General features: G+C 37.1%; 1 protein-coding gene across 1 annotated transcript; it reads left to right on the top strand.

Annotated features, from left to right (window-relative positions):
* Positions 1–455: 455 nt before the first annotated feature.
* LOC127646946 (serine/threonine-protein kinase Kist-like) lies at positions 456–10461 on the top strand. The gene is made up of 8 exons (XM_052130938.1): positions 456–1074; positions 1478–1770; positions 1875–2066; positions 2268–2362; positions 2476–2552; positions 2646–2744; positions 2856–2944; positions 3722–10461. The coding sequence occupies exons 1-8, from the start codon at positions 777–779 to the stop codon at positions 3866–3868; spliced, it is 1290 nt and encodes a 429-aa protein (XP_051986898.1). The 5' UTR covers positions 456–776; the 3' UTR covers positions 3869–10461.
* Positions 10462–12695: the final 2234 nt, after the last annotated feature.

The following is a 12695-nucleotide window of genomic DNA, read 5'->3' as shown; positions in this document are numbered from 1 at the left end:
GACCGACTCGATTACGTCATTCAAATTGTGTCATGGGAGTGAACGAGCCACGTTTCGCGGGTTTCGTTGGACACTGATCTCTGATTGGTCGATCTGTTTATGCTGTACCCCGGGTAATGTAGTTATTTACAAGAATTCCGCTAACAAAACACGATTTTTAAAGAATGAAGTTGAGATAACGCAGACGGATGGCTTCAACTGAAGGATATACCGTCGACGAACAACATCGGAGCTCATGGAGCACTGTCTTAAAAGGTGCCAACCACCTCAGCAGAGGTTGTACTTCCTTCACCAGCTGAAGAAGCTCAACCTGCCATTTTCGTAACCAGACTGTAGAGACACTTATCCCCTGACTGCTGCAGTCTACTCTCGTCTTCTTTCAACTAGAGACTTTTGGCATATTACGAGCCTCTGTCGCGAGACCTTCACAGAACAAAGGTTCCCTTCTAGACACAGCACAACATTAACATCATTTCCGGCATCATGGTCGCCAAAACATTGGCAAACATTTTCCAACTTGCATTTTTGAGGTGCTGCTTTGGTAATTTGGATCCATAGGATCCCAAAATACTGTGGCATATCGTACACATTTTCGCGTTTGTGTTAAAATATGTTTTTCAACAGCTGGTAATTGGATGTAAACTTTGGCTTGCAGATGAGTGTTACTATGCAAAGGGCAACCTTGCGATACCGGAGCCCGTCGTTCCACTAATGGAACAAACACTACTTATTGTAAACCGTACGGTGTTCAACACAGATGTTCTCTGGTATTACTCATGTCTTGCAGTTCTGGCTCCAATACAAAAATGTCCAGTCCGAATGTAAGCGCGATGGCAGTGACACCAGGGACCGTGGATAAGCAGATGAGCCCTGAGTTATTTGAGGTTTTTGGAGAGATTTGGAATGTGCAGACTCGTTTGGGTCAGGGCGTCTCGGCCTCGGTGTATCGGGTCAGCTCCGGCCGGGCGAGTTCTGCTGCGGTGAAGGAGTTTCATCTAGACACACAGGGTGGAGATTACGGGTACCACAAGGAAAGATCTGTGCTGGAGAGCATCCAGGGACATAAACATATAGGTAACCACAGCGACACAACATAGATTTGTACATTATTACATTGATTTCATAATCTACTCCAAATCAGATGCCAAATCTGTATGCCTTTCTTTTTTTCTTCAGTTTGTTAGTCTCAGTAATTCACTTTCATTTTCCCCATACAATTAAACGTGAATGGAGACTGTCATTGCACCTAACATATATTATTATGGTCTATGGAACAATTAAAGTATTACTGATTTGGATGTAACAACATTAGGATGAGTAAATGATGGCAGGATTTTAATTTTGGGATAAAATATCCCTTTAAATGTTACACTGTCACTGCATCACAATATGACCTATAAATGTATTACATTATTGAGGTCCATACGCTGTTGGTCTAGATCGCTAACATTTGGCATTCTCTCTATTTTCTCTGCAGTGACTTTGTATGGAGTTTTCACCAATCACAACCCATTTGGTGTGGCCACTCATTGCCTGTTGCTGGAGCTTTTGGATGCAAGTGTTTCAGAATTGCTGGTCAGGGTCAGCAATCAGGGTCACTCCATGTGGTTGATTCAGCACTGTGCCCATGACATCTTGGAGGCCCTTGTCTTTCTACACAAAGAAGGCTATGTGCATGCTGACCTGAAGCCCCGCAATGTTCTCTGGAGTGCTGACGATGAGTGCTTTAAGCTAATTGATTTTGGCCTTAGCTTTAAAGAGGAACACCAGGTGAGATACATTTGCCATTAAAATTAGAATTAATTCACACTTAAAAAAAAAGCTGTACCAGACTAGTTACAGTGAAACATGTGGTCCTTGTCTGTTCATTGAAGGATGTGAAGTACATTCAGACAGATGGGTACCGGGCGCCTGAAGCTGAGCTGCAGAACTCGCTGGTCCGGGCAGGTCTGAAGGGCAACTTGGGCTGTACAACTGCTGTGGACCTGTGGAGTCTGGGCATCATTCTACTGGAGATGTTCTCAGGAATCAAACTGAAAGAAACTGTCAAGTCTCAGGAATGGAAGGTCTGTAGAAATCGGAGCTGTTGTGAATCTGAATATTTTAAACCAGGATGACATATTTTGACCATTGTCCCAGGTAACTGATTTGTTACATGCACATGCATTACTTGTTGGTGCACACGATGAAAAGGCATTTCTTTCTTTCTTTCTTGTTGTGTACTTGCATCCTTGCTAATGCACTGGCATCATGTTATGTATCTCCAGGATAACAGTTCTGCAATAGTAGATCAGATCTTTTCAAGCAATGCTTTGGTTTACCCGGCTATCCCTGTCTACCATTTGAGGGATCTGATTAAAAGGTTGGAAACGAACTGAGCAACATCCACTACGTTAGCGTGCAACAGATCTCCTGACACATCATCAACAAAAATTGGTCCACTAAGATAAATCATATGCCTCTTTACATTTCTAGTATGCTTCACAATGATCCTAAACTCCGAAGCACAGCTGAAGCTGCATTAATCAACCCTTTCTTCAGTATTCCCTTTGGTTTGTATGACTCCGCATCTAAACACATAGTTTATACCGCCATGGTGTTTGTTATAACACTTTGTGTGAGTGAGAAACTGCTTTGGGTTTCAGCACCTCATATTGAAGATTTGGTTCTGTTGCCTACACCTGTCCTAAGACTACTAAACGTAATAGATGACAGTCACCTGAATAATGAGGATGAGTATGAAGGTGAGATTTTGTCTTTTGATTTTATTTTTAGGTTTTAGGATGATCTGAGCTTTTCCCAAATGTGCACAATTTTAGTAGATCTCATTCTCATTTATTTCTTGGCTTTCGTAGATATAATAGAGGACATGAAAGAAGAATGTCAGAAGTATGGCACTGTTGTATCATTACTGATCCCAAAAGAGAATCCCGGCAAGGGTCAGGTGAGGCTTTCATCTTTATATGCTGAATTTTACCTTCGACGATATGATAATAATTTAGTGATTGTAAAATCTGGTCAGTCAACCGTCCCTACTATTCATCCTATGTACATAAGTCGCATTCACACATACGTGATTGAGCTAAAGAAGCACAATTTATGATACCATCGTTATCAGATTGTACCACTGATTTTAAATATGTTCTTTGATCATAATCTTGACCAATGGTTAGGAGATTTCAGTCTTTCCACATTCAAGTTGATACGAGCTCTAATTTTATGCCACTTGTCTACATAGAAAAATAGCTCCCAAGTGGACTGACTTGCCTTGAAAGGGACTTTGCCCATAATATGAAACTGTAAACTTAAAACACAAACGAGTTGCCTACCACAAATATTACATTGGCTGATCATGATCATTTTATTTAACTGTGATTTTTGAGCATGTAATCACATTCTACTATCCAAATAAGGAGATTTTAAGTGTAAATAGAAATGGCAGTGCATTATGTGAGCACTCCAAATTAACTGAGGCCTTCACCAACCCGTACTGCAAAGTCAGACCATTTAAAGGAGCTCCTGAAGAGTGAACAAATATTAAACGCTAGCAGTGATGTGCACTGAATGCACTGGTCATGTTATAGGCTATTTTTTTATGTGCATCTATTTTCTTTAGTCTAGTAGATACATTGATTAAAAGTGTAGCTGAGTCAGTACTTTGATGGATATTTTTAAAGTAGTTTTTATTTTTTTAAGCAGGACTCTGATCTTATGTTGGCAGGTGTTTGTGGAGTATGCAAATGCCGGAGACTCCAAAGAAGCCCAGAGACTGCTGACCGGTCGAACGTTTGATGGCAAGTTTGTGGTCGCTACGTTTTATCCACTGAGTGCCTATAAGAGAGGTTACTTATACCAAACCGTGCAATGAGAGGCTGCACGCACCCCTCTGTTCACACTTCAAAATATAACTTTGCAATCATGTGACTTTTTACCCACGTGGTGTGTATCAATCCACTTTAATATTTATTTACATGTGTCACTCAATGCTCTTGTGAAATATAGGCACATATGAAGTTTATTTTGGGTGTGAAAAGGAGTAAAGATTTAGTGCCTGCTTCTACTTTTTCACTTCTAGAACACACCATGAAAAGACAATTTATATTTGAGGTGTGATTGCTGTTTGCCAGACATTCAATTCTTATGCTTCAATACCTTGTTGTTGTACTTTGTTTTTGCAGTGCCATTGATGTGCTGCTTTGGTTTACACTGCCTTTTAAAACCTCAAATCAATTTAGAGACTTTCTTTACTTGGTCCTCAAATGTCTACAATTCCAAAATGGGTAGTTTTTTTTCCCCTCTTGTTAATTTGTGTGTGTGTGTGTGTGTGTGTGTGTGTGTGTGTGTGTGTGTGTGTGGTGATGATGTAGGTATGTCCAGTAATTATCGCACATTTATAAACTACTGGTGAAATAAACTGGCCTCCATGCACAGTGGCATGGTTAACCATAGCGTTTGACTTGATCATGAGGGCTGTTGAATCACATGGGATGGCTTGCTTTATGAATAATTCTTAAAGTAATAGTTCACCCAAAAAATAAATTTATCTCATCAGTTACTCACCCTAACGACATCCCAAATGTGTATGACTTTCTTTGTTCTGCACAACACAAAGATTTTTAGAAAAATATGTCAGCACTGTAGGCCCATAAAATGCAAGTGATTGGTGTCCAGAACTTTGAAGGTCCAAAAAGCATATAAAGGCAGCATAAAATTAATCCATATTACACCAGTGGTTAAATCTATATCCTCATAATATGATTGGTGTAGGTGAGAAACTTAAGTAATACATTTTTAAGTAATTTCTTACTAGAAATCTCCAATTTCTTTTTGTTTTTGGCAATTTTTGTTTTCTTCGTACATATCACCTACTGGGCAGGGAGGAGAATTTATAGTTAAAAAGCCCTTAAATGTTGATCTGCTTCTCACCCACATCGATTTAAACACTGGAGTTGTATTGATTACTTTTTTGATACCTTTATTTGTTTTTTGGACCTTCAAAGTTTTGGTCACCATTCACTTGCATTGTATGGACCAATAGAGCTGAGATATTCTTCAAAAATGTTTCATTTGTGTTCAGCAGAAGAAAGAACCTCGTACACATCTGGGACGGCACGAGGGAGAGTAAATGATGAGGGAATTTTCATTTTTGGGTGAACGATCCAGATAAGTGAATTTTCTTCATTCAGGGTTGTTGACTGAAAAGAGTCCAAGTCTAACACAAAAGCCACAACTTATGTCTCTTCAAAAAAAGTTTGACGCTCTGGAGATGTTTAATAAACAATATTCGTTTTGCTTGAATTCCAAATGTACAATATTCTTTTGTCATTATTAAAGGGATAGTTACCCAAAAATAAAAATTCTGTCATCATTTACTTACCTTCATGTTATTGCAACCCTTTAAATGTTTGTTTCTTCAGTGGAAAACAAAAGGAGATGGAAGATAGAAAAAGGACTTTCTGACTTCTAGATAGAAAAAAGATAGAAAAAACTTTCTGACTTCTGCTTGGCACAACATGATTTTGATTAAATTAATACAGAATTTTCATTTTTGGGTTAAGTCAGTTGTACACGAGTGTTTTCAGAAGAAATTACTCTAAACACCTAAGTTGTAGCACATTGTATGTTGTGCAAAGCGTATACTTCCATAGCACACATTTGTACAGGACAAGGAAGAAATAATCCAGTCTATATCTTTATTTGGCTGGACTGCAACTGTGAATACTATTGCGCTAACACAAAAAATGCTGTTTTTAACACCCACAGGCTAAGATTTTTTTTGTGGATTTTACTCTTTTAATAATAATGGTGAGTGATTTTACTATCGTAACAGGCTTTTCCAGTTATGATAGTTCCTGTTATTGTTGTGTTTTACTCTCAGCTTGTCTGTGATTGATTGCATGACATATTGAGTCTTTAAAACTACTACAAAGCTTTCTAAAAACAACAGCACAGTAGGTTAAAAGATGATTCTTATTTAAAGGACGTAATGAGTGCTGTCTTTGAGTTTGTCAGTCTTCCTGTTTATTTTGTATCTACTTATTCTGAGCTACCAACCATACTGCAAAGCCATCCTCTTCTCTGTCCTGCAGTCTAGAATTATTTTCAGTTCAATTATATTCATTGCAAGTTTGTGAGCTCTGATATTATAAGTGTAGAAGAAAATATAAGGAAAGGCCAGGTTGTTTTCCTAAATGCAGATGTAAATAATAATTCAAAATTTAAAGGAACAGTTCACCAAAAAAATAAAACCGTCATTATTTACTCACCCTCATTTTGTTTCAACCATATATGACTTTATTCCATGAAACAGGAGAAATTTAGAATAATGTTGATGTTTTTGATGTTTTTATACAATTAAAGGTGAATGGTAAATGAGGCTGTCAATCCCTAACGTCTCCTTTTGTGTTCCATGGAAGAAAGTTGAATTTGGAACAACATGAGGATGAGTAAATAATGACAATTTTCATTTTTGGGTGGTTATAAACGCATTGCCCTCTATTATTTGTTTTCTTGCTAGATGAGGCATCTCACATGAATTGGATGGTATTGTTGGCGTAGTTTTTCTTTTTTTGCAAATGTTGTAGGGTTTTTACCATTGTGAAAGGGCACTTTGGTTGAACTGCAATGCATAATCTGAGTGTCTGTCATTACCGATCTGGGAAATTTACATTGCTAAAATTCTTACCCTGAGCCTGGAGAAAAATGGATCAAAATTTTATTTAGTAGTATTTTTTTATTTGACTCACTTTGCGAGTGGAGATGATAATGTATTAGAAAATTATGGAGATGATAATGTATTAGAGAAATATGGAGATGATAATGTATTAGAAAATTATGGAGATGATAATGTATTAGAGAAATATGGAGATGGTACTGTCCAGATGAGGAAAATATCTGACATGGTTTTTGCTTTGAAATTTCTGTTACTAAGACATTTGATATTGTTAATGTTGAAATGCAGTCAGTAGCCATGTTTCCACTAATTACTTATTGTAAGTAATTACTGTTATGTATATTAATTATACATTAATATTAATGTAATATTTAATGTAGAATATTAATGTTATGTAATGCAAAAGTAGTCTTGAGGCCTCTAGTCTTGAGGTAAGTCATGTTGCAGAGATACTAATTTACAATAAGGAGATTGTTTCCATGTAATCTTTTTACATTCTGTTTGAGCCAGAGAATACTAACAGTGAGTAAATATGTTTTTTGGGTGTTGAACAATAACATAATAATAAACAGAATTTATAATATGATTTACAATACAAAATTTGTAAATACATTGGAACCATTCAGGAAATAGAATAGAGCCGTTAAGTTTGTGAATGTGGTGTAGTTCTAATATAAGTATATACATGTGCTCACTTATCAGGTAATAAAGATTGAGAAAGGGATATTTATGTAGTTCTAATGAGAAATACTGACAATTCAGTTAATGTGAAGACCTCTCAATATGGGGCATTATGTACTTTAGGTGAAGTCTCTCCACCAGATAATGAAAATATTAATATCTCAGCAGGGGATGCAAAATTAGTGACTTAAGAAATTGAGAATAGCAATACTACTTAATCCTGTTTGTATCATAAGCAGCTGTTTATTTACAAGCTAATTAATCAAATCTGAATCCAAAATAAACTACACCATTTATGACACTTCTCTCTAGAATGAAGCCCTTCAAATGAAAGGAATATTTTTATCCTCAAGTAATATCATCAAAGCTGCTCAAATATAGCCCCCTCTAACATTTTCAGGGCTTTCACATTTAAAAAGCACCAAAGATTTTCCACCATAATTCAGATAAACGCTGCATTGCATCATTTCATGCTGCCTTACATTTATCTATTTATTCAGTTTGTGCTGTAGTAATGCCACATTAAGTAATTAAGAAAAGTGCCAAAAATAGTTTTAAGTTTTTCAAAGCCTTGCTTTTTTCACCAGCAACTTTGGAGAAATACCCAATGCTGCAGGAAAGCTATACATTTTTTTTTCTTCAGAAATGCCTTTTGCAAACAGCCGGTTATGGCCAGATTTGTGTCGGAAACATTAAACAAACAAAAAAATTCAATAAGGGGTCAGTCATCCTAAGAACAGAGTGCCAGAGTCAGGATGGCCTTTGTGTTTGTGTAGTGAGTAAAGGGCCTCCCAAGAGAAAACACTACAGGGTGTAATCACAGACCAGCATGGGAGTGAAATGCTCTTTGGGTCTTAATAACCTGAGAAAGGTTGGAGAACAAATTTGGCTGCTGGTTTAGTGATTTGTTAGGGAAGTAGAAATTCTTACAAGTTTTTGAGGCCATGAGTAGAACTGGTTCATCTGGTTTAATGCAGTTCATTTTCATGTCCCCATCGCGTGCGTGTGTGTGTGTGTGCGCACGCCGATCAGCCACAACATTAAAACCACCTGCCTAATATCGTGTAGGTCCCGCTTGTGCCACTGTTACTTTAAAGCCGTTTAAAGCTATGTCCTAGCTTTAGTAGTGTAGTAGTAATACGAGCGATCACGTAGTGCTGATGAATGAAAATTGTCTGACACTGACTCATTTCACATCAACTGACTGGCTTATAATACACACAAAAATGGTCTTTTGCCACCACCTGCTGGCTAAAATATTAAATGTCACAAAATTCAATGTGAGGGGACACAACGTTGTAACACACGACGGACATGCCCGTAATTCTCTCTCTCTCTCGAACCATCGTCACCGTCCGTCTTTATCCCTCGCGCGCCTCATCAGGCCGATTGGGGACCGGGCGCCCTCCGCTCCACACACGTATGCACTGCTTTGTACTTTTGTTTAGAATGGCATGAATACAAGCGAAGTGATACACACATTGAAGCGTCAGATTGCTTATGGTTTGAGACCTGAGACCATCAGTACTCCTTGAACATCTCTCGTTCAATCAGATTTGTGGAAATAACTAAGTGTGTGTATGTGTATATATGTATATATATTACATACAGTACTGTGCAAAAGTCTTAGGCACATAAGATGTTTCACATTTGTCTTAAGATGATTTATCTTCAGCTTTAGTGTGTAAATAGGAAATATACATTTTAGAACATTCCTTTTGCAAATAGAATATAAAATATTAGAAGAACAGGGAGCCCTGCAACATGATGGCATGGCCCCCACAGAGCTCCCCACTGAACATTGAGTCAGTCTGGGATTACATGCAACTGGGGCAAATTCTCCAAGAAGCTTGGAACATCCTATCTGGAAACAGCCATGAAAAACAGTGTCAAGGTGTACTTTGGAAAACTGGTGCTGTTTGAAGGAAAATATTTATTTGTCGTTTTTATTTATTTTTATTTTTTTTTGATGTTAACTGGACTTTGTTTTATGTTAATTGAGAAACGAAAGCTATTTGTGGCATTATTTTTGAAGACATCCTCACTATGCAAATTGTTTTACAAGTGCCAAATACTTTTGCACAGTACTGTATATAAATTCTATATATTATATTTAAACACAATTTATAAAAATGGAACTCATATTAGTCAGCTTTCTTTTATCTTGACATCACATATAAAGATAAAGTTCAACCTCATGTTGTCTTGTGTTCCACGAAAGAAAGTCATACAAGTTTGGACAACATGAGGGTGAGTAATTGATGACAGGGTGAACTAGCCCTTTTAAATTACTATGGGGTAAATGTTAAATAATTCCATTCCTTTGGTTTAAGCAGATGTTACCAAGAGCTCAGAAGGTATTGTATATTGAGCCAACTGATATATCTAAATTCTGATTAGGAATGGAAAAAATGGAGACAAACGTCCTTTGTCTTCTACATTTATGGTAATGTTCAGGCTTCACACACAGCCACAACATGTGATCGGTTTGCAGAAATTGTGTTTACAGTACATTTGTGGTACATTTAGTGAAAATTATAGTGAAAAAGTGCCAGGTCTGCCAGCTTTGTAGTATGAAAGCAGTAACGAGGTCCATGTGAATACTGACATGGTTCTAAGTGTTTTATAGTTCAATGTTTTAGGATGTTTCCCTATAAAATGTAATTTTGTGCTATTCGTGTTGAGACTTTGCCAGTGATTTCAAAGTTAATAGTACATCAATGATACATGAATATGGACAATATCTGCAGAGTTCTGTGGTTTAAATGCAATAACACCTATTATGGCCTGTAGCTCACAATTCTTCATTAGCTTCCATTATTTTGTTCTATATTAAGACGTATGGCCTTCCCAATCCTCCGTTTCTTCTATGCCTTAGGCAGAGATGTAATTGGGTACATTTATGAAGCTCTGCTTTACAGTCCACATATTATGTGGCAAACCTTGCATTTTTACATTACAAAGTGGTTAAACAATCACCTGAAATCTAGCTTTAAGTGTGTTTTGTGTATTAGTTAGATTGAGTGGAAAGATGTATATGTAAATTGGAAGATGTAAGTTGAGCATATGATCATCCACTAAAAGTCACGTGAGACCGCGGGTCTATTACTGCTGAATTCTGGATGGAATGGACTATGTTCATGTTTCTCAAAATAAAATGTTGATGTCTGTCTGAGTTTTTGTTTTTATTTAATTGGCTTTTTCCATGGGAACATACATACTTGACTGATGGTGGTGATGATTTGTAGATACTAGAGCTTTATGGGATCGTTCACCGTATCATTTACAGTGCTCACCCACATATTGTTCCAAACCTGTATTACTTTTTTCTTATGTGGAGCACAAAAGGAGTCACTTTCATTGTATCTTTTTCCATAAAATGAAAGTGAATGGTGACAGAGGCTGTCAGTCCCTAACATTCTGCTGAACATTTCCTTTTGTGACTCTCTGATGAAAGAAAGACACATACTTCACAAATTGTTCACATACAATTTCCCATGTTGGGTAAACTGTCCCTTTAACACTTAAATGTATATCTCGTTTCTTTAGGGACCCAGGACCTTGTTCCACCCTCTATACCTCTCAGATTTTTTTGGTGTTGGGCACAAAAATCTTAGTATTCTCAATCTCTCTCATATATATATATATATACATGAGAGAGATTGAGGATATATATATATATATATATATATATATATATATATATATATATATATATATATATATATATATATATATACACTCAGTTTGAAACTCATTCAAACTGAGATAAAACTAGATTTGTTTGAGTTGAGCACAAAAATCTTAGTATTCTTAATGTCTCTCTTATAAATTGTTTTAAATATATATATTTAAAACAATTTATAAGAGAGAGATTGAGGAATACTAAGATTTTTGTGCCTAACTCCAAAAAAAATCTATGAGGTATAGAGGGTGGAACAAGGTCCTGGGTCACTAAAGAAATGAGATATATATAATTATTTTTTTTAAATCATGGCTTAAGTAACAAAAGTGTATCTTGGGTATGAATGGAAATAGTTTCTAATAGAGTCTAGAGTGTACTCTAGAGTGTAAAGAGAATGGCGCAGAAAACAAACAAAAAAACATCCAGCGAGTGGCAGTTCTGTGGGCAAAAACGGCTTGTTAATGACAGAGAGGTCAGAGGAGAATGGCCAGACTGGTTCAAGCTGACAGGAAGGTGACAGTAACCTAAATAAACACGTGTTACAACAGTGCTATGCAGAGAAGTATTTCTGAACACACAACACGTTGAACATTGAGACGGATGGGCCGCAGTGGGCACAAGCTCACCAAAACTGGACTGTAGACGATTGGAAAAACATCGCCTGGTCTGACAAATCTGCATTTCTGCTGAGGTACACAAAATGTAGGCCCAATGCAGCCTCAGTTTTCCGTTCTTGGCTGACAGAAGTGGTACCCAACGTGGTCTACTGCTGTTGTAGCCCATCTGCCGCGAGGTTCAATGTGTTGTTTATTCTAAGATGCTATTCTGCTCACTACAATTGTACAGAGTGGTTATCTGAGTTACCATAGCCTTTCTGTCAGCTTGAACCAGTCTGGCCATTCTTTGTTGACCTCTCTCATCAACCAGGTGTTTTTGTCCACAGAACTGCCGCACACTGGATGTTTTTTGTTTTTCGCACCATGCTCTATACACACTAGAGACTGTTGCACGTGAAAATCCCAGGAGATCAGCAGTTCCAGAAATACTCAAACCAGCCCATCTGGAACCAACAATCATGCCATGGTCTAAATCACTGAGATAACATTTTTTACCCATTCTGATGGTTGATGTGAACATTTACTGAAGCTTCTGACCCGTATCTGCATGATCTTATACATTACACTGCTGCCACACGATTGGCTGATTAGATAATCGTATGATATAGATAGACAGGTGTACCTAATAAAGTGGCTGTTGAGTGTATGTATTTGTTTATTACAACAGGAATGAGTACTATATTCATACTAATAAACAATATATCACGTTGATTTCTGTGCAACAATGAATTAACCACAATGTTGATTTATCAGTATTCGATATGCGTACACATACATATTATACTTGTTATTTCTTACTAAAGGTGGCACTGTTGTTTCAGTGATTTACTTAATTTACATTTGACATTGCTATTTGATGAAGAAATAACACAAGTAAACTATAGCAAGTACAACACGTGAACAGTATATGACTATTGTCATTTGGGGGTACTAAGTTGTGCATCTATTTAGACTCAGTAAGTGCCTGAAAATACGGTGTATCAGATGTGTTCTGTGTAGCTCAGTATGTTTTTGACAGCCAGTAGCATCATGAAATTTC

Source organism: Xyrauchen texanus, chromosome 7 (assembly GCF_025860055.1).
Source record: "Xyrauchen texanus isolate HMW12.3.18 chromosome 7, RBS_HiC_50CHRs, whole genome shotgun sequence".
Taxonomy (NCBI): Eukaryota; Metazoa; Chordata; class Actinopteri; order Cypriniformes; family Catostomidae; genus Xyrauchen; species Xyrauchen texanus.
The sequence above is the reverse complement of the archived record's forward strand: the minus strand, read 5'-3'. Positions and strand labels throughout refer to the sequence as shown.